General features: G+C 38.2%; 1 protein-coding gene and 1 pseudogene across 1 annotated transcript in view; one reads left to right on the top strand and one right to left on the bottom strand.

Moving 5' to 3' along the window:
• LOC107691239 (tectonin beta-propeller repeat-containing protein 1-like) overlaps positions 1–2,165 on the top strand; it is a 25,632-nt pseudogene extending 23,467 nt beyond the window's left edge.
• A 1,926-nt stretch (positions 2,166–4,091) lies between these two features.
• The window catches only part of LOC107691231 (serine/threonine-protein kinase LMTK2-like), a 45,745-nt gene continuing 28,823 nt past the window's right edge, over positions 4,092–21,013 (bottom strand). The window contains exons 7-15 of the mRNA XM_016489735.1: positions 19,410–19,540; positions 14,883–14,967; positions 11,062–11,183; positions 10,455–10,604; positions 9,574–10,369; positions 6,904–8,952; positions 6,666–6,798; positions 4,972–5,226; positions 4,092–4,892 (exon numbers count right to left, since the gene is read on the bottom strand). Coding sequence (XP_016345221.1) covers positions 4,864–4,892; positions 4,972–5,226; positions 6,666–6,798; positions 6,904–8,952; positions 9,574–10,369; positions 10,455–10,604; positions 11,062–11,183; positions 14,883–14,967; positions 19,410–19,540 — 3,750 coding nt within the window. The 3' untranslated portion in view covers positions 4,092–4,863. The remainder of the gene's footprint in view (positions 4,893–4,971; positions 5,227–6,665; positions 6,799–6,903; positions 8,953–9,573; positions 10,370–10,454; positions 10,605–11,061; positions 11,184–14,882; positions 14,968–19,409; positions 19,541–21,013) is intronic.

Here is a 21,013-nt window from a genome sequence, read left to right on the forward strand (position 1 = left end):
GTGTGTGTGTGTGTGTGTGTGTTGCAGGCAATCTGTGGTACAGACAGGGTTTGACACCCAGCTATCCTCAGGGTTCTGTGTGGGAACTCATCTCCAGTAATGTGTGTAAGGTGTCTGTTGGACCACTGGACCAGGTTTGAAACCTTTTACTTCCCGTTAAAACCACTAAAGAACATTTAATCTTACATAGACAAACAGTGAAAAAAGGAGGCACATGAAGTGTACTTCAAGTATATATTTAAAATAATATAACATTAATGATGAATAAAAAACATTGCGGTAGTGAGTTTGCAAGTATGATCTTATGTAACCAGGGTTTTTTTTTCTTCTAGACTACGTAGCAGATCACTACCTTTTCATTAGTGTAAATTAAAAGATATCTGACCTAACAAAAGTATGGTGTACCACAAGGCTCAATGTTAGGCCCTTTGTTGTTCTCATTGTACATGCTGCACAGCTCTGTATGCTGAAAGCTTTTGCTTCCTCTTTTCACTATTATTTCATCCTGCATTTCTGTTATAGCATTAATCTTTCCTTTACCCACTTTCTTTGGGACTCTCCTCCTGAGGTTTACTAGCTCCTGTCATGCCCACATACACCCCCGTCCAACTACCCAAATATAAATAATAATGTTTCCTCAAATAATGTTCTTTTTAGCAACGTCATATGACCCCTTTAAAAGACTTAGTTGGCTAAAAAGGTTTGCTAAGTTTTATACCACAATATTGTGGAGTTCTCAAGTTCGGTTAGTTGACACATTCCAAGGTTTTTGACTAATTATCCCTTATTGTACAAGTTATAAAGTAGGTCAACCCTTGTGAAAAAGTCTGCTTAATGTGCACAGGCAGTGTACTTCAAATTTTAAAAGTATATTTAAAATTGAGATTGCTTGCAAAATAACATTAATGAAATAATCACTTTAGCACTTTATACTTCGTGATGTTAAATTAGTTTTGACAGTTTTACATTTAGTACATTTCAACTCATTGTTTTAATAATCTTTTGTCATGCTTTAAAGAATATTTTACGTGTTATAAAATGAAAATGATACCATTTTAACTAGTTTATTTCTTAGCATTACATTAAAGGTTAATATAATTTAAATGTAGTAAATTGCAACTTCATAATTACAAATGTGTAATTTTTAAAATATTTAAATACATGACATACAAGTTTAATAGAATTTACATTAAAGTATGTTTAGTTTACCATTAGCATATATTTAGTAAGGCCCTATTACAGTACTGAGATTGCATGTTAAAATTACTTATGATGATCTTATGCAACCAGGGGTTGTTTTTCTTTCTTCTAGACTACCTACCAGATCACTACTATTTCATTTGTGTAAATGAAAAGATATCTGATCTAACAAAAGTATGGTGTACCACAAGGCTCAATTTTAGGCCCTTTGTTGTTGTCCTTGTACATGCTGCACAGCTCCGTATGCTGGAAGCTATTGTTTCCTCTTTCCACTATTAATTTATCCTGCATTTTTGTTATAGCATTAACCTTTCCTTTACCCACTTTCACTGGGACTCTCTTTGTGACGTTTACATGTCCAGATACACCCCGTCCAACTACCCATAATGTTTTATTAGGTTTTATTGCTTTGATGGTTCTGAAAGTGGTTGTAATGTTTCATCTGTCCAGGTTTGGATAATAGCCGATAAAACGCCAGGTTATCCATCAGAGAGCTCAGGAACTGTGTGCCACAGACTGGGAGTGAAGCCCATGCAGCCCAAAGGCCTGAGCTGGGACTTTGGCATCGGGGTGAGTTTTTCCCACATTGTCTAATGCTGAATTGTGCCATCCTCTGAAAAAAAAGTTTAGAAAGCTAATTGATTTGTCATCCAAACAATTAAAGAAATTGGCCTGCATTTTCATTTTTAAATCTTGTAAATAAAAAAATATATATTTTCATTCTGAAAAAGTCTTTACTCTTAAGAGTTATTTCTTCAACTAATGCAACAGGGCGGATGGGAGCACCTGTCTGTGAGAGGGAACTCTATAGAGGCCCAGCGTGTGGCACCTCGCAGTCCAATGCCCAGCCGGACTCAGAGTCAGGCGAACGGGAATGTTGTGGGCTGCTAAAATCATCATCATCATCATCGTCGCTACCACCTTCATCATGCTTGACTGCACATCCCAGTTTGCTGTTCTTACGCCCTTCCAAACAAATGTGACTTTTTTATTTATTCATTTATTTTTTGATTCCACTTGCCTGAATAACAGACATCACTTTTCTGGGTGTGACTTTTGATTACTGTTTGTGTATGATTTGAATCACCTGATGCACTGATGTCTCTTTGTTTTAAGCATGTTATGTTTTCTTGTTGCCGTATTTGTTTCTGTAATCTGTAGAAGACCATTTTATGTTATTGGTTTGATTATATTATTTAAAGATGATTTTATTTCAATCTGCTTGCATTGTCAGAGACAGTGCTGTAAATGTGGACACAACTTCCCTACTGTGATCTTACCATGCTGGTTTTATTCCAATAAAGATCAATACAGATTTTTCCAATAAAGATGTTAAAAAGCATCAGCTTGTTTTCATTTGTGAATTCAAGATATTCTGTGCCACTAGCGGAACTGCACGAATGAACAAAAAACAGGCTTCCAAAACCCTACCCTAAGTGTTCTTAGACATTCCTCAAACTCTCACCATTGCTTGCACCTGTAAATAAAGGCAGTGAAACATGCATGCTAAAGAATTAAAACAAGACATAGAAGTTCATTATCATTTAATTCCATAATAAACGGGAGCACTTAATTTTATAAACCATTCCTTCAATGACACTAGGCATGATCATCATCAATATGAAGTAAAAATATCACAATTTTTTAAAATGTACAAGATATAAGGACATGATGACCTGCATTTCCCCATTTATTTCATCAATAATTTGTCTTTTTCGATCACTTCTCACCCGTGATGTCACATTTTAGCTTTAAATTACAAAATCAATCCTCGTACCTACTCGCATCGTTCCCAATTCAGACAAAATGAAACAATTATATACAGGAGAACAACATGAAGTTACACTTTAAAGATGTGCAAGATTAAGCAAAGTATACTGTAGAATAAAACCAAAGAATTTCCTTTCATAAAATGTCAAGTTGAACTGAAATCGAGTGCTGGTAATACAGATATTCAACAGGTCTAAAACATAGAGATCACTGTACTGAATTACAAGGGGATGTAGAAGCTATGCACCCGATTATTCCAGCGATAACCTCTCCAAATAATCACTCTCCCAATTATGCAACATCATCTTGAGTATATCATACCAAAATCAACATTCTTCCAGACGGAACAAAGGAAATATCCAATGATGATGAACGTTCTGATTGTGAAGTATCACCTCGATTTGATTTCTACTATATACACATTAGTTTATCTGTTATTGTCAACCCAAAGAAAAAAGCGTCATGAGCAGCAAGACTGGCAAATATAAATGATTCACACAACCTATGACGATTACCTTTCAGGTCCAATGAATAATACATGTGCACCAAAAAAATGAAGAAAAAAAAAATGTAATTTCCCATCCCGCGAGTGTTTACAAGCTGCTCTTTCATGTTAACACAAGGGAATCAGAAACTTAAAGAGGTTCTTTTGTTTTTCCTTTGAATAGTTTTCATACTCAATGCTACAAGCAGCCATTGCCTTTGGAAGATCTGCTAGTTGCTAGCTAGTCTCTATGACCGCCAGAGCTTTCATAATTACTTGCTGAACATGTCGTTCAATTTACCGCCAACAATGATGATGAATCTCACAAAAAGTGTCTGGATCACATTTCAATCCAAAATCTAGAGAGAAAAAATTATATATTTAGCAAAATATCAACGTTAATATCATTACCACAATTCTATCATTCATATTTCAATTCAGTGAAACAAAAACTACCATTATAATACAAACACTTTACAATTTAAATATGATAGCACTCGTTTTCACATTACAGTAATAAGAATTTGTGGGGGAAAATATGCACAACTGTCTTGAAAATAATGCCACTATGAAAAAAAACTTGATTTTGATTCTAAAAATAGGCTTCATTTTCTTTAAATAAGTTCTTGTTTCTTTTGATTTTGGGGTGAAATATGACCTGGATATGTTCTAGATCCCCTTTGTACTGAATAAAAAAAACTTGCACAGCACAATGTGGGAGGAGAGGGGCTGTGAGGCACTGGTTACTAGCGTCTCATGTCCAAAACCCCTCAGCTGCCCATATCCTGACTTCTACATCTTTTAATACAAAACATCACGTCACTGGAACTATGCGATTTGTTGCTTGGGAGAAAGTGGATCGTTGTTATCAACGAGTAGTCCAAACACTGTACAAAAATATCTGTGGAGACCCATGTTGCTTCTATTGGACATCTAATCCATTACACGATCATATAAATAAGCTCGTCACACTAGATTTCACATTAAAAAAAAATCTAATAAAATCCAGTGTGTTAAAATAAAAGGCAAGTATTATACGATTTCAATTGCACAATTGAGTTTGAGTCTATTGGCTCATTAGTGTCGAGTGATAAACTTCAGCTTCATCCTTCTGGCGTAAAATGTGGACACAATGAAGAAATGCATTTTAGCAAAAGAAAACAAGTGAGGCATGGCACTTAGGAAGCGCGTGGAAGTTTCTAAAGCATATGTGAAAGCAAGGTTCCTCCAAATTGCACTGATGAAAAACATAGCAAATCATAGTTCATGGAAATCCAGACATCAGCTCAGTTTCTGCAGTCCCCTTCATATCCTCAAATAAATACCAATGCTGCCTGAGAAGCAATCAAAGCCTTCAAATCAAAGACATCCATGACATATCTCCAATATTTATGAGTCTGACAGATTGGTTAATCTTTCTCTCCATCTTCACCGCTTCCTTAGAAAAAAAACGAGAAACAAGATTCAGAAGTTCAGATTCTTGTTTGTCTGTATGTGGATGTTGGTGCTGAACTTACCCCCTTGCTCAATGTCGGAGTCGGTGAGGTGGGTGAGGGAGAAGCTGGCGATGCTAGCTGGGGAGATGGAGAAGCGCGAGTAGTTGGAGGGACTGTTCCAGCTCTGCTCCAGGGTGCGGTTCGCAGGGGGTGGTGAGAAATACTTAGAAGCTGCTGAAGTCCCACCAGGCCTACTGGCAGAATGATCACTGGCTGCCTTTGAAAGGAAATTGGGCCCTGGAGATGGGAAGTCATCATCCCACTCAAATGCACCACCTGGGAAACAAAATCAAAAGGTTTAAATGCGTCGATTTCAACCTGAAGCTCACAAGTCACCCGTGGCCCTATGATGACAGCGTTGTGAGGAAAGTGTAAAAAAAAAAAAAATCAGCTTTTTGGTTTTTGAAATGTCATTGGGTTTTTAAATGAAAACATTCTGTACGCATTAGACTAGAGACTGTTCTTAAATGTAGCTCTTTGGTCTTAGGATAAGTACCAATGGTTCAAAGGGTTCACAGTTAAAATACAGACCAGTGGTTTCCATCCCTGGTCGTGGAGTATCCCCAACACTGCATATTTTCAATGGATCCTTAATTAAACACTGAACTCATCAGCTTGTTAGTAGAGATTCCAAGACATCCAAGTTGGGGGTGGTTTACACTACACCGTTTTCAACTAAAAATGGAAAACTTATTATGCATGTTGGCCATTCATTTACACAACAGCAGCTTTTTGGGGGCCTGAAAATGCAAACCTTTGAAAACTGGTTTGATAGGGAAAGTTTTTAAAAACTAAACCATTACAGTCTATGTGTAAACTACAAAAACGCTAATTTGTGAAAACAGTGACATCATGAGCATGCATATTCAGGGTATCTGCAAGATTTTTAAAATGAAATGTAAGACTTTTTAAGACCTTTTTTAAGAACTGCAGAAATAAAATGAGCAGGGTAGGGCAATGTCTATGGTAACATATTAAACCATATAAATATTTATTTAAAACAAATATATTTTATATTGTTTAGATTATTATCATGCATTAACATTAGATTCCTGTCGATCCGCCAGTTCACTGTGTGTTTGCTGCGTAAAAATATTGGTCGATTTTTGCATTGGTCTGCAGACGGGCTTATTGAAAATGCACATTCATTCTCTGCCAGTAGGTGGAGCTTTTGAAATGGCAGAAATATAACTGTTTCCCTGGTAACGGCTGTACAAAAAGCAGTGCATTATACATAGGCAAAAATTATATGAAAATGCCATCGATACTTTTCTGAAGGCAGTCAGTTCCCTCCAGATACACATTCATATAAAAACACCCGCGTGTTTTGAATTTGAAATGAGCAGGCCTTAAGTTTAATCATCACATTACGCAATATCGCATTTTTTGTCTTTCTGTCCCCAATTTAAGACTCTTGAAACCGTAATTAAGACATTTTTTATAACATTTAACATTTTTTATGGCCTTACATTTTATACAACTAAATTTAAGGACTCGCGGAAACACTGGTAAGCATATGTGCGCAGGTGTGTAGTGTTTCTTTACCAAGTGACATCAACTACAAGCCTGTCGTTTTGTATATTTGTTGACAACATTGTCATTCGTACGTGAAATTTTTTAAAAATGCAAAGGAAAAACGTTTCCGTTTTTATTACAATCATTGTCGTGTAAACATAACCATAGACTGTCAAGAAAAAAATGAGCACAGCCGTTACCTTCTTCATCGGTGGAGCTCTCAGAGTTGGTAAATCTATTAAGGTAGCTGGAGGAGGCCACTGGACTGCTGAAATCAGACAATTGACTACTGGGGTCAAGAGTATGCTCACCAAGTTCCTTTGTTGGGGTTTCCTATTTGGTTGAAAAAACAGGCAATCAGGCATAGAAAAAGCCTCTTAAAAAAACAATCAAGCTGTATTAAAACAGATTAGTAAGAACGAAAGGAAAACATCAGACCTGGTCAAAAAGGTAGACGGTGACATCATCAAAGAATGACACTCCGCGTCTATTATCTCCATTGCTGCCCTCTTCTGATGTTGCTTTAGCAGTCTGAAGGGATTTGGGTTTCAGCAGGCCTTTGAGGTTGAGGGAGCTGCTGTCGTCCGAGATGATAACAGGTACTGGGTGCACAACATCATCCTCACTGCACTCAGAGCTAGAGCTGTGTAATCGGTAGGCACACATATCCTCATCTGACTCATCACTGTTCTCATCTTCTTCATCAGCATCCATCCCATCCTCGGTGCCGTATTCCAGTGAAGATCCATCAAGCTTGCCTAAGTATCTCCCCTCCATATCTGGCTCCTTCTTCTTTGTTACCTCCCCAGCATACGTTCTTGTTAATTTTGCGTGGACCATGATGTCTGTTGAGGGCTTCACTGAGGTAGTGGATTTTGCTGCATGTTCCGGGGCTGCATGGGGATGAGTTTGGTCCGAGTCATCAACAGTCAATGGTTTTTCGAGGCTCCAATCTTCCTCAGTGGTTAGAACCAACTCAGGAAGAACAGCCTGGACATCACCAGATTCTGGGGAAGTCTCGGACACCGAATGCTCCTCAACAGCTTCGGTTCCTTGACTTTCGTCAGCTTCTCTATTACTCTGGAGCCAAAATGAAGCATCTCCAGGGCCGCTTCCACTGATGTCATCACTCTTCTTATCTAGTTCCTCATTGTCTGAGAAGTAAGCAGAGTCTCGGTAGTTTCCACCAAAGGGAACTTCAACAGGTTCTTGTTGGTGATCAACTCTACCACCATTCACCTGAACATCAGGTACAGTGTCCACCTCAGAAATGATAATTTCTGGTGGAACCAGTGCCGCAGGCTCCTCAGCACTTCCCATCTCCTTCTCTTCGGAGGAATCCCTCAAGCCTGTTTGAGAGTTCCACTCAGGTGACTCCAGGTTTTCTGTTTCATACCCACTGTCAGCTGCTTTGTACGGGGGTTGAAGCTTATTAACAGGGGTTTCCAATGACTGTCCATGCACCACATCCTTATACACGTCCAAAGAATCTAATGAATCTGGCGTTTCAGCCGAATTCTCAATGGTTGGAAGAGTGGAAGAGGTGCTATCATCAAGAAGGCTGTCCTGACTTATTTGGTCAAGACAGACATCTGAAACCAACAGTGAGGACATGTCCTGAGTTTCAAGGTTGTCCAATAAAGTTTCTTGATCTTGATCGATGGCTTCTGATGGTGGAATATCGTTGACCGTTTTCTTGTCCAGCTCCATTATATCACTCATTGAGTCGCTACTTGTTAGACCTTCAGTGAGGCCACCTTCTGTACACTCACCAGCAGGAGAAGTAGTAAAGCTAAGCTCAGCTGCATCGCTGATTCCTCGATACTGCCCATTCTCCTTTGAGGCTCCAAAGCATTCAACAAGGCTGGGGGGTTTGGCATCTATGCACATATGCTGTGTATCTGTAGTGGCACTTTCAAGGGACTGATGACTTTCAGATGGACTGTCAACAATGACCTCAACACTCTCAGAGGTAGAATCAGAAGAGGAGTAATTCCCAGATTTTGGGGAACGCAAAGAGCCATTTGTGTCTGGCAGGTGGTTGCTACAGGTTTGTCCTGTTACTAATATATAAAAAGGCACCATTGTTTCTTTTCCTTTCAAAGGCGACAGAAAATCATCTAAAATCGGGCTGACTAAGTCCAAGAGTTCATCCTTAAGCTGTGCAGAATTCCCGGCTGATTTCAAAGACTCACCTGTGAGGTTTACACTATCTGAGACATCAGTCTCAGTGACGGAGCTCATGGTCTCCTGGATATTTTTTGATTCAGACTGTGACTTGTCCTTCAATAGGCTGTTATCTTTAAGAAACAATAAGTTTTCAGTCAGTTTCTCAGTGTTAAGAAGCTTCATTACATCTGAGCTCTCCTGATCAGAGATCTCCAGATGAATGGCTTCTGGTCCAACCCCTAAAAAAGACTTCTGAAAACTGTCACTTGCTTCTTTACCATTGGCTTCACCATCAGACTCTCTCTTCGGTACATTCATCTCCGGGAGCTCCATAAAACCTCCCGTGAATGAATGAGAATCTTCCAGTTTTACATCACCCTCACTGAAAATGTTGGTATGGTAAGGGCTCTCATGTTCACTCGAGGACCATATGTGGCTGTCCTGAAGGAAAGAGTCTTTTGAGTCAATGCTCTGATGGAAGAAATCAGCATCCGTACTGGATTCATCCAATCGGACGTCCTGTAAGACTTCAAAAGGCACCATTGTTTCTTTTCCTTTCAAAGGCGACAGAAAATCATCTAAAATCGGGCTGACTAAGTCCAAGAGTTCATCCTTAAGCTGTGCAGAATTCCCGGCTGATTTCAAAGACTCACCTGTGAGGTTTACACTATCTGAGACATCAGTCTCAGTGACGGAGCTCATGGTCTCCTGGATATTTTTTGATTCAGACTGTGACTTGTCCTTCAATAGGCTGTTATCTTTAAGAAACAATAAGTTTTCAGTCAGTTTCTCAGTGTTAAGAAGCTTCATTACATCTGAGCTCTCCTGATCAGAGATCTCCAGATGAATGGCTTCTGGTCCAACCCCTAAAAAAGACTTCTGAAAACTGTCACTTGACTCTTTCCCATTGGCTCCACTATCAGAATCCCTCTTCGGTACATTCATCTCTGGGAGCTCCATAAAACCTCCCGTGAATGAATGAGAATCTTCCAGTTTTGCATCACCCTCACTGAAGATGTTAGTATGGTAAGGGCTCTCATGTTCACTTGAGGACCATATGTGGCTGTCCTGAAGGAAAGAGTCTTTTGAGTCAATGCTCTGATGGAAGAAATCAGCATCTGTACTGGATTCATCCAATCGGACATCCTGTAAGACTACATACTGATGCTGCTCTGAAGCATTGGTACCTTCAGCACCCTGACTTTCCCCCATCCCAATATCGCTCTCATCTAGCTCCTCCAACTTAATAAAGTAGTCATTTCCAGAGGATGCTTTATGTGCATCAAACACTGGCAAGGTTTCCGGGACTCTGCCATTTTCTGCTTGCGCTACAGTGTCAGGGAAATGAGCCTGAATATCTTGCCGTGGCACTGGAAAGAACATACTGTGGTAATTCAAAGTGGTGTCCATGGCAGAGCGATTGTGGCTGTCATAGTGGTCATGCTTGGCTGCCTCCCACACATATTCAAAACTCAGCCCGCGACTCGTTTCGGTGACTGTGAGCACCTCGTCTGGTTCTCGGCCGTCATCAAACTGCTCCAGGATGGGGAAGGAGGAATGACTGACAGTGGTTTGACGAGTGGTGGGATTGGGTTTGAGAGAGCTCCAGCGCTGCTCGAAGTCATCCTCCACATCTTTCTGACCCTGCATACGGAGGTAAGTGAGCAGGCGATGGACCTCTTCAGCAGTGGCCCTCTTGTCTGCAGGCAGCCAACAAAACTGTAGAACCTCATACCTGTAGACCGAAGCATGGCGTTAAAAAGTTCTAACAGAGAAACTGATCTTATTTATAAAAACAGACGCATCTGTGAAGAACTAACCATCTTTCTGAGTATGGTAAGTCCAACTGTGGCTTGAGAAGTCTGACTTGTTGATCCTTGAGCACATGGTGGAGCACTTCTCTATCTGACAGGTGAGGATACGGCTGCTTTGCACCTTCAAACAGCTCCCACAATGTCACACCCAGTGCCCTGAAAAAAAAAATCTCATTCTGTTATGAACATGTAATGTTAAATTATATTAGCTCTAAATCTATAACATATTAAGTCAATTGTCTAAAAAATAAGACTTCAATACAAATCCAATATTTATAATTAACATCAACATAAAAAGGGGTATGTCTGTAATAAGACCACCTAATAAGTTTATGAAAGAGCTGGTTGACATTCAAGCCATCATTTGGTCAGTCTGAGTGATTCACAGATCAAAGATCAAAGACCTTTAAATTTACGACCCTGCACAAGTGCAGTGGGAGCTCACTTTCAGAGGGCTCTGATCTGGATTGCTGTGAGACGGCATAACATTACTATCGTTGTTTACCTTTTCTCTTTACACATTTATTTGTTTTTTACTTCAAGACACAAGACTGGAAAAGTGCATCCTGTTAAACAACTTAACGTAGGGTAACTATCATTTTGAGTTACCTACCAAACATTGCTGGGTTTAGTCTGTTCTGATGTGATCACACCCCCATGCAGCTCACCAATCAGCTCAGGGGCAAGCCAGCGCAGTGCCACACATTGGTCGTCCTCTGTGGTGATGTAATCCTCCTGCAAGGACAAAGAAACAAAACACACACACATACATACATATATATATATACTGTATATGAAGAGTTCATTTGCAAAAACTGATAAACGCCACTTTAAAAAAAAAAATTAGCTGATTGCCGTGCATTATTCTCCACATGTAGCGCGATCTGAACCCTAAACACGTTTTGTCAAAAAAGCCGGTTTTGTCCACTTTCAAGGCATCGCGAGTTCACTGACAAGGCTACTTTCACTTTGAAAAGACGTGCTATCTGAGAGGAGTTTGGTCAAAGCTGACTAAAAGTGATCGAGGATGGATAATTTAGACGAACTTGATGAACCTGTGATATCATCTTCAGGGTGAAAAAGGAAAATAAAAGCTGAAACGTTTTCACGGTAGCTTGCAAAAGCAGCGCGTTACAATGGTGAGGGAAACGCTCTGTGTATTGCATGTAATCACATCCATACGGTTTATGATCACAACAACAACGTTTGTCAGGCATCTACATTGTCATCTGAGGAGATTAATATATATATATATATATATATATTAAAAAAATAATAATAATCATGCCTTTTCAAGCTTTACCTTAAAACTCGAAGGGCCAATGCCATAATCTCCTACTTTGACAGTCAGGTCTGTTGTGAGATAGCAGTTCCTCAAAGCCAAATCACTGTGAAGGAAGACAGAAGCATGCCTTTGAAAAACACATTCATGATACATCATAGTGTGATGTATCAACTATACTGTCTACATTACCAGCATTAAAAAATATATTTATCTTATTAAAGTTGTGATGGTTTAAATTAAGCATTTAACTTATAAGGTCAATTTATGAATGAATCATTCACAAAATCAATAACATGCATTTAGGGAATAGACATTTTAGCTTAACACTTTCAATGTTTATAAGGGATCCAGGTCTGTAAATTTTACCTATGTGTGATTTGAGTTGGTCCTAATTTTTATTATAAATTTAGAAAAATCACATATAAACCTATTATAGAAGCATGATTACTACATGAAACACAAATACATGAGTATGTACTGTGATTGGGACCCAATGCCACAAGATTCAACAAATGGCGCGTCAAATTTTACATGAAAGCCTGAGATCCAGATTTTTTTTTTTCTAATCTTATTTACAACTAGCCTAAATCATGACTCCTAACTAAAATATGATTTGCAAGCCATCGTCTTCTTAAAATTGGAGCTAATGACCAGATACAAACCCACTGCAAAGATGTCATCGTCTCTATCCACTGTGTGTCCAATTAGTATAATTATAGTGAAGACAGGTGTTCCTCAAGGATCAATTTTGGGGCCAATTTTATTTTCCATCTATATAAATGAACTTGGTAAAGGAGTTGAGCCAGCAAATGTACACTTTTATGCAGATGATACTAATCATCTACACTATGGCTCCATCTTTAAAAGTGGCAATGGACTCTTTACAGAATGCTTTTAATTCATTTCAGATTTCTCTTGGTAACTTCAAATTAGTGTTGAATGCTAAAAAGAAATAATACATGATTTTTACACAGATTGTCATTAAATGATTTTATGATTCAAACTTTAAATGGTACACATTGAAAGGGTTGCATCTTACACATATCTTGGTATCCGGCTAGATGATAAGCTGACTTACAGTTCTCATATCGATAGTCTTTTAAAGAAATTGAGACCAACGTTAGGTTTTTATTTTCGTTTAAAATAATGTTTCTCCTTTGTTGCTTGTAAACGTTTAGTAGAAAGTACTCTTCTATCAGTATTGGACTATGGTGATATAATTTATATGCATGCATCTCTGAATGTTTTGAAAAAATTGGATGTAGTTTATCATTCTGCTTTACGATTTGTTACTGGTACAAGTGTCCGCACACATCACTGTAATTTATATGAAATGACAAATTGGACTTTATTGTGCTTAAGGAGAAAAAAGACACATATGTTAATTTTTATTTTAAAAGCTTTAGTGGGTAAAATTACCTCGGTATATATCTAGTTTGTTGACATACTGCACAAATATTTATAATACCAGATCAACAGATAAACTCTTACTTGAGATGTCGATTTTTCATACAGAGATAGGTCGTTCTGCTTTTTCTAATTATGCTCCGTATGTATGGAATGAGCTTCAAGGTACATTACATATGGAATCTGTACCATCTCTCGCTATGTTTAAAAATATTTTAAAGTCTGTTTATATAGAACAGTGTACATGTTTTAATACATGACTAGGATTTGTATTGTTTTTAGAAAATTGTGTTTTATGTTTGTTCATTGTGTGGTGATGTGTATTTAGGAGAAAAAAGACACATATGTTAATTTTTATTTTAAAAGCTTTAGTGGGTAAAATTACCTCGGTATATATCTAGTTTGTTGACATACTGCACAAATATTTATAATACCAGATCAACATATAAACTCTTTTCATACAGAGATAGGTCATTCTGCATTTTCTAATTATGCTCCGTATGTATGGAATGAACTTCAAGGTACATTACATATGGAATCTCTACCATCTCTTGCTATGTTTAAAAATATTTTAAAGTCTGTTTATATAGAACAGTGTACATGTTTTAATACATGACTAGGATTTGTATTGTTTTTAGAAAATTGTGTTTTATGTTTGTTCATTGTGTGGTGATGTGTATTTTATTTTTTTTTTTGTAAATTTGTCCTTTGCTGCCTATCTTGACCAGGACTCCCTGCTAGAAGAGATATAGTATCTCAATGGGACCTTCCTGGTTACATACTTTTCTGAGTCTTTTACACCCTCTCTTGTGAAACCGCTGACACCTAGCTGCGTGCTCACTAGTGTTGCTTGTTGCTTCGAAAATTATGCCTAAATATCGTCGTCAACGAACCTTTATCACGTGACGAAAACGAGACGAGCCGCAACGTAAATGCTGGTCATGTGACGATGACTATAATTAAATGTATAATGCAATATTGTTGACGAATAAAAACGAGACTAAATGTGGTTTACAAAATAAAAACTATGCTAAAATGTCTCCATTTTCGTCATTTTCGTTAAGACGAAACGAAATGTTATAACGTTATTTCGTCTCGTTTAGTCGCGTTATTATTATTATTATTATTATTTATTTCTGTTTCCTGTGTCTCACTTCAGGGGCTGCATCAGGTCGCACTGTGCAGACGCAGGGCTGATTGCCGTGCATTATTCTCCACAAATAGCGCGATCTGAACCCTAAACACGTTTTGTCAAAAAGCCGATTTTGTCCACTTTCAAGGCGTCGTGAGTTCACGTTTCACTGCAGAAGCCGACAAGCGCCATTGTTGTTTTTGAAGAGAAGCCGATAAGTCCATTTTAGCGAATCAGTGCGCTGTATTCAGGTCAGGTGACAAGGCTACTTTCACTTTGAAAAGACGTGCTATCTGAGAGGAGTTTGGTCAAAGCTGACTAAAAGTGATCGAGGATGGATAATTTAGACGAACTTGATGAACCTGTGATATCATCTTCAGGGTGAAAAAGGAAAATAAAAGCTGAAACGTTTTCACGGTAGCTTGCAAAAGCAGCGCGTTACAATGGTGAGGGAAACGCTCTGTGTATTGCATGTAATCACATCCATACGGTTTATGATCACAACAACAACGTTTGTCAGGCATCTACATTGTCATCTGAGGAGATTAATATATATATATATATATATATATTAAAAAAATAATAATAATCATGCCTTTTCAAGCTTTACCTTAAAACTCGAAGGGCCAATGCCATAATCTCCTACTTTGACAGTCAGGTCTGTTGTGAGATAGCAGTTCCTCAAAGCCAAATCACTGTGAAGGAAGACAGAAGCATGCCTTTGAAAAACACATTCATGATACATCATAGTGTGATGTATCAACTATACTGTCTACATTACCAGCATTAAAAAATATATTTATCTTATTAAAGTTGTGATGGTTTAAATTAAGCATTTAACTTATAAGGTCAATTTATGAATGAATCATTCACAAAATCAATAACATGCATTTAGGGAATAGACATTTTAGCTTAACACTTTCAATGTTTATAAGGGATCCAGGTCTGTAAATTTTACCTATGTGTGATTTGAGTTGGTCCTAATTTTTATTATAAATTTAGAAAAATCACATATAAACCTATTATAGAAGCATGATTACTACATGAAACACAAATACATGAGTATGTACTGTGATTGGGACCCAATGCCACAAGATTCAACAAATGGCGCGTCAAATTTTACATGAAAGCCTGAGATCCAGATTTTTTTTTTTCTAATCTTATTTACAACTAGCCTAAATCATGACTCCTAACTAAAATATGATTTGCAAGCCATCGTCTTCTTAAAATTGGAGCTAATGACCAGATACAAACCCACTGCAAAGATGTCATCGTCTCTATCCACTGTGTGTCCAATTAGTATAATTATAGTGAAGACAGGTGTTCCTCAAGGATCAATTTTGGGGCCAATTTTATTTTCCATCTATATAAATGAACTTGGTAAAGGAGTTGAGCCAGCAAATGTACACTTTTATGCAGATGATACTAATCATCTACACTATGGCTCCATCTTTAAAAGTGGCAATGGACTCTTTACAGAATGCTTTTAATTCATTTCAGATTTCTCTTGGTAACTTCAAATTAGTGTTGAATGCTAAAAAGAAATAATACATGATTTTTACACAGATTGTCATTAAATGATTTTATGATTCAAACTTTAAATGGTACACATTGAAAGGGTTGCATCTTACACATATCTTGGTATCCGGCTAGATGATAAGCTGACTTACAGTTCTCATATCGATAGTCTTTTAAAGAAATTGAGACCAACGTTAGGTTTTTATTTTCGTTTAAAATAATGTTTCTCCTTTGTTGCTTGTAAACGTTTAGTAGAAAGTACTCTTCTATCAGTATTGGACTATGGTGATATAATTTATATGCATGCATCTCTGAATGTTTTGAAAAAATTGGATGTAGTTTATCATTCTGCTTTACGATTTGTTACTGGTACAAGTGTCCGCACACATCACTGTAATTTATATGAAATGACAAATTGGACTTTATTGTGCTTAAGGAGAAAAAAGACACATATGTTAATTTTTATTTTAAAAGCTTTAGTGGGTAAAATTACCTCGGTATATATCTAGTTTGTTGACATACTGCACAAATATTTATAATACCAGATCAACATATAAACTCTTTTCATACAGAGATAGGTCATTCTGCATTTTCTAATTATGCTCCGTATGTATGGAATGAACTTCAAGGTACATTACATATGGAATCTCTACCATCTCTTGCTATGTTTAAAAATATTTTAAAGTCTGTTTATATAGAACAGTGTACATGTTTTAATACATGACTAGGATTTGTATTGTTTTTAGAAAATTGTGTTTTATGTTTGTTCATTGTGTGGTGATGTGTATTTTATTTTTTTTTTTGTAAATTTGTCCTTTGCTGCCTATCTTGACCAGGACTCCCTGATCTCAATGGGACCTTCCTGGTTAAATAAGTAAATAAATAAATAAAAATATTGTTCCCAGAGGGGAACAATATGCCCACTGAGGCAGTAAGTGGGACAGGAAGACATAAGGTGTCTCATTCAGACTGAGCTCTTGAACATGCCAGCTCTGATTTCAGCTTTGCCCATCTTTTCTGAGCAGTGTCTCTTTTACACCCTCTCTTGTGAAACCGCTGACACCTAGCTGCGTGCTCACTAGTGTTGCTTTCGTCAACGAAAATTATGACTAAATATCGTCGTCAACGAACCTTTATCACGTGACGAAACGTCGACTAAAACTAGACTAAAATGTCATCAGTTTTCGTCGACTAAAACTAGACTAAAATGTCATCAGTTTTCGTCGACTAAAACTAGACTAAATGTCATCAGTTTTCGTCGACTAAAACTAGACTAAATGTCATCAGTTTTCGTCGACTAAAACTAGACTAAATGTCATCAGTTTTCGTCGACTAAAACTAGACTAAATGTCATCAGTTTTCGTCGACTAAAACTAGACTAAATGTCATCAGTTTTCGTCGACTAAAACTAGACTAAATGTCATCAGTTTTCGTCGACTAAAACTAGACTAAATGTCATCAGTTTTCGTCGACTAAAACTAGACTAAATGTCATCAGTTTTCGTCGACTAAAACTAGACTAAATGTCATCAGTTTTCGTCGACTAAAACTAGACTAAATGTCATCAGTTTTCGTCGACTAAAACTAGACTAAATGTCATCAGTTTTCGTCGACTAAAACTAGACTAAATGTCATCAGTTTTCGTCGACTAAAACTAGACTAAATGTCATCAGTTTTCGTCGACTAAAACTAGACTAAATGTCATCAGTTTTCGTCGACTAAAACTAGACTAAAATGCTCAGACTTTTAGTTGACTAAAACTTGACTAGACTAAAAAGAGTATGAACGTGACTAAAACTAATAAAAACTAAAATGACAGCTTCACACAAAGACTAGACTAAAACTAAAATTAAAACAGGCCGCCAAAAACAACACTAGTGCTCACACAGCACAGGGCTACTGTCATGCTCACTGAAACCACCACAAGATAAATTACATATTTTAGATGCTACACTCTGGCCTTGGCAAAAGGGGCAAATACAGTACTGTTGGCGGGTCACTGAGAAGCGGAGCTGTGCATTTGGCAATACATGGAAAATTCACAGGGTTATTATACTTAACTAAAGCTAAAACCATTAAAAAACATTTCCGTTACTTAAAACAAATGTTAACTTTTTTTTTTTTATTCAGCTAGTTGCCAAAGCAACATTTCTCATCTATATTAAAATAACTAAAACTAAATAAACCAATAAATAAAAATTAATTAATTCTATACAGACATACTTAAAAAAATAAAACTAATAGAAAGGCAAAAACACACAACAAAATTACTCAAATTAACAAAAACTTTAAAATCTAATTTAAAATACCAACAAAATCTATAATAGTACATATATAAAGTAGATACTATTGTAACATTGATACTAAAATAACACCGGTGCAGACAAGCAAAAAACAATGGGAACTGCTGCACTGTGCATTTAATCAAGAAAAAGCTAAATCTGTATGCTTAAAATATATATATTATCTAATGGTTAAGACAATATTTTAGCTATAACATCTCCTGTGTGTGTGAGAGTGCTCAGAATGCCAATATCCATGTCCCAAAGTTTTGGATCAACAGCACAGATTTTTTTTATTTTAACATGTTTATTTAACATTGATTTTTTATTTTTTTTTAAACAAATCAGAAAACTGAAATGGAATATGGGGGGGATTGTTCCAGCTAATAAAGTTCTGCTGGAGTTATTAGTGAAACGGTCCTATTTTAGTGCCACCTGGTGTTGAGTCTGTGCACTTGCCTGAGTAGAGGGTCACAGTGATTTGGGGTCATTCTACCAAGAGTATGTACTGTTTTGATGCATTAGGGCAGAAAATCATAAAAATAAGAAAATCTCACCAAAGACAAAAGGGTTCTCTCCTCTGATGCTCAGACCCCACAAATTGAACAATAAGGGTTCAGCAGCCCTTTAGGCACATGAGCAATCTAAAAAAGCTGCACTTGCACATGCAATCTGCTGAAAAGGCTCTTTGGTGTTCGTGCCATTCAAGACAACTAAACTAGCTCATGCAGATGCCCACAGTGGGAGTGTCAAACAGCGTTTTGCAGTAAATCAACTCTGAAACCAAAAGTCCAGGAGCCCGAGTATTTTCATGATCTCCATGCCTCCTTTGGAATTGCAGGCCAGATAACCCCGCCCACCCCCTGTGCCCCATCCGGGGGATCCTCTTACACTCAAAGCGCAGAATCATCATATCCCAGCAGCGGTGGTCTGCCAACACCCCATAATCCAGGAGAGCTGTGCAATCGGACACCTTTCAGCGTATTCTGAGCATGCGGGAGGGTACAGACTCGCTCGGCATGGCAAGACACCCTAGATAACTCAGCCTTCCTCCAGAAGACTGGAAGGGGAAGAATGAAAGTGCAACATTGCCTTTCACAGTGCCGTGGCCTTTTTTGGAAAAAAAAAGACGCCAGCCAGAGCAGAGGAGGAAAGGCTGGACAAAACACACACACGTGCAGCTGCAACGGACGCATTCAGATCGATGCCATGAGTTGCTGGTGTGATGTTTGCATAAAGGTTAAGCATCGTCAAACCAATGAGAAATGAAATGGAAATGTAATGTATGTGCATCTTTGAGATGTAAATTGAAGTGAAGGTGATATTTGCATGGTTAACCTGTGCAGGAAGTTGTGTTTATGCATATGAGTGACCCCAGCGGCGATCTCGCAGGCCATTTTCTGCAGCTGTAGCAGTTCTCCATTCCTGTACAGCCATTCATGCTGAGAAATGTAATTCTTCAGGTCCCCCTGCACACCAAAACACAAGGGCAAGAGTTACAGGACATTCATGGCACACTGAATCACATTTAACGACCACAGAACCAAACAATTTGCTGAATATAAGCATCTTGGGAAGTAGATATCACAGCACTTAGATTGAAATGATCAAGTTTGTTTGAGGGTACATCAATCCTGCAAAACTTTTTCAGCCTGTACATATAACAGCCAGTGTGTGAAAGGTAAATTGCGGCGGCAGCCACAGAGGGGCAATATTCTCTCTCTGTACAGATGCTGTACTGCTGCACGGGTAACTCGACCAAATAAGGGAAAGGTGGTTTAATAGAGACTACTATATGCTGTGTCACGGCAATTTAAAAATAAAAAGCAGCAGTAAGACAGTGCTGGCAAATCAGGGCTGTTCAGCTGTGTTGGGTTTCTGGGTCAAAGTCTACAGCCCAGTTTAGCTCTGGGAGAAAAGTGCATTTTATTATATCACATCATTCTGAAAACATTGCAGAAAAAATACATGTCCTGTGTGCTTCATGCTGCTAATGGTGTTTTTAAAAAATCACACTTGATTTAATGGAAAAACACATTTGATTTATTGATAAAATTGTTAAATAAAACGGCGCACTCAGCCTCAACCCACAATATATTAATTAGTCAGATGAATCATGACCGTTTCCACAATTTTAAGTCTACTCGCTCAACGACTGAGTATTATTATGCAAGTCGCAGAGGATGTAGACATTGGTCTCGAGAGGATCCTGATATCGCAGACCTCTAGCGACACAGCGCAAAGTACTCCCTTTGGAATGCTGCAGGAGAAAGAGCGTTAAAGGGGTCCTATTATGCTCTTTTACAAAGTCTTGATTTTGTTTTGGGGGTGTACTAGAACAGGCTCTCATACTAGGTTGTTTGAAAAACACATTATTTTTCACATATTTTACATTATTACAACACCTCTCTCCTCAGTCTGGCACGAACGGCTCGAATAGTTCCTGTATCAAATGAAGGCAAATGATTTACTTCTGAAATACGAAATGTGCTGTGATTGGTTAGCTGGGCCAGTGTGTGTTGTGATCGGTTAGCTGGGCCAGTGTGTGTTGTGATCGGTTAGCTGGGCCAGTGTGTGTTGTGATCGGTTAGCTGGGCCAGTGTGTGTTGTGATCGGTTAGCTGGGCCAGTGTGTGTTGTGATCGGTTAGCTGGGCCAGTGTGTGTTGTGATCGGTTAGCTGGGCCAGTGTGTGTTGTGATCGGTTAGCTGGGCCAGTGTGTGTTGTGATCGGTTAGCTGGGCCAGTGTGTGTTGTGATCGGTTAGCTGGGCCAGTGTGTGTTGTGATCGGTTAGCTGGGCCAGTGTGTGTTGTGATCGGTTAGCTGGGCCAGTGTGTGCTGTGATCGGTTAGCTGGGCCAGTGTGTGATGTGATCGGTTAGCTGGGCCAGTGTGTGCTGTGATCGGTTAGCTGGGCCAGTGTGTGCTGTGATCGGTTAGCTG

This window comes from Sinocyclocheilus anshuiensis, unplaced genomic scaffold (assembly GCF_001515605.1).
Source record: "Sinocyclocheilus anshuiensis isolate Anshui unplaced genomic scaffold, SAMN03320099.WGS_v1.1 scaffold202, whole genome shotgun sequence".
Classification (NCBI taxonomy): domain Eukaryota; kingdom Metazoa; phylum Chordata; class Actinopteri; order Cypriniformes; family Cyprinidae; genus Sinocyclocheilus; species Sinocyclocheilus anshuiensis.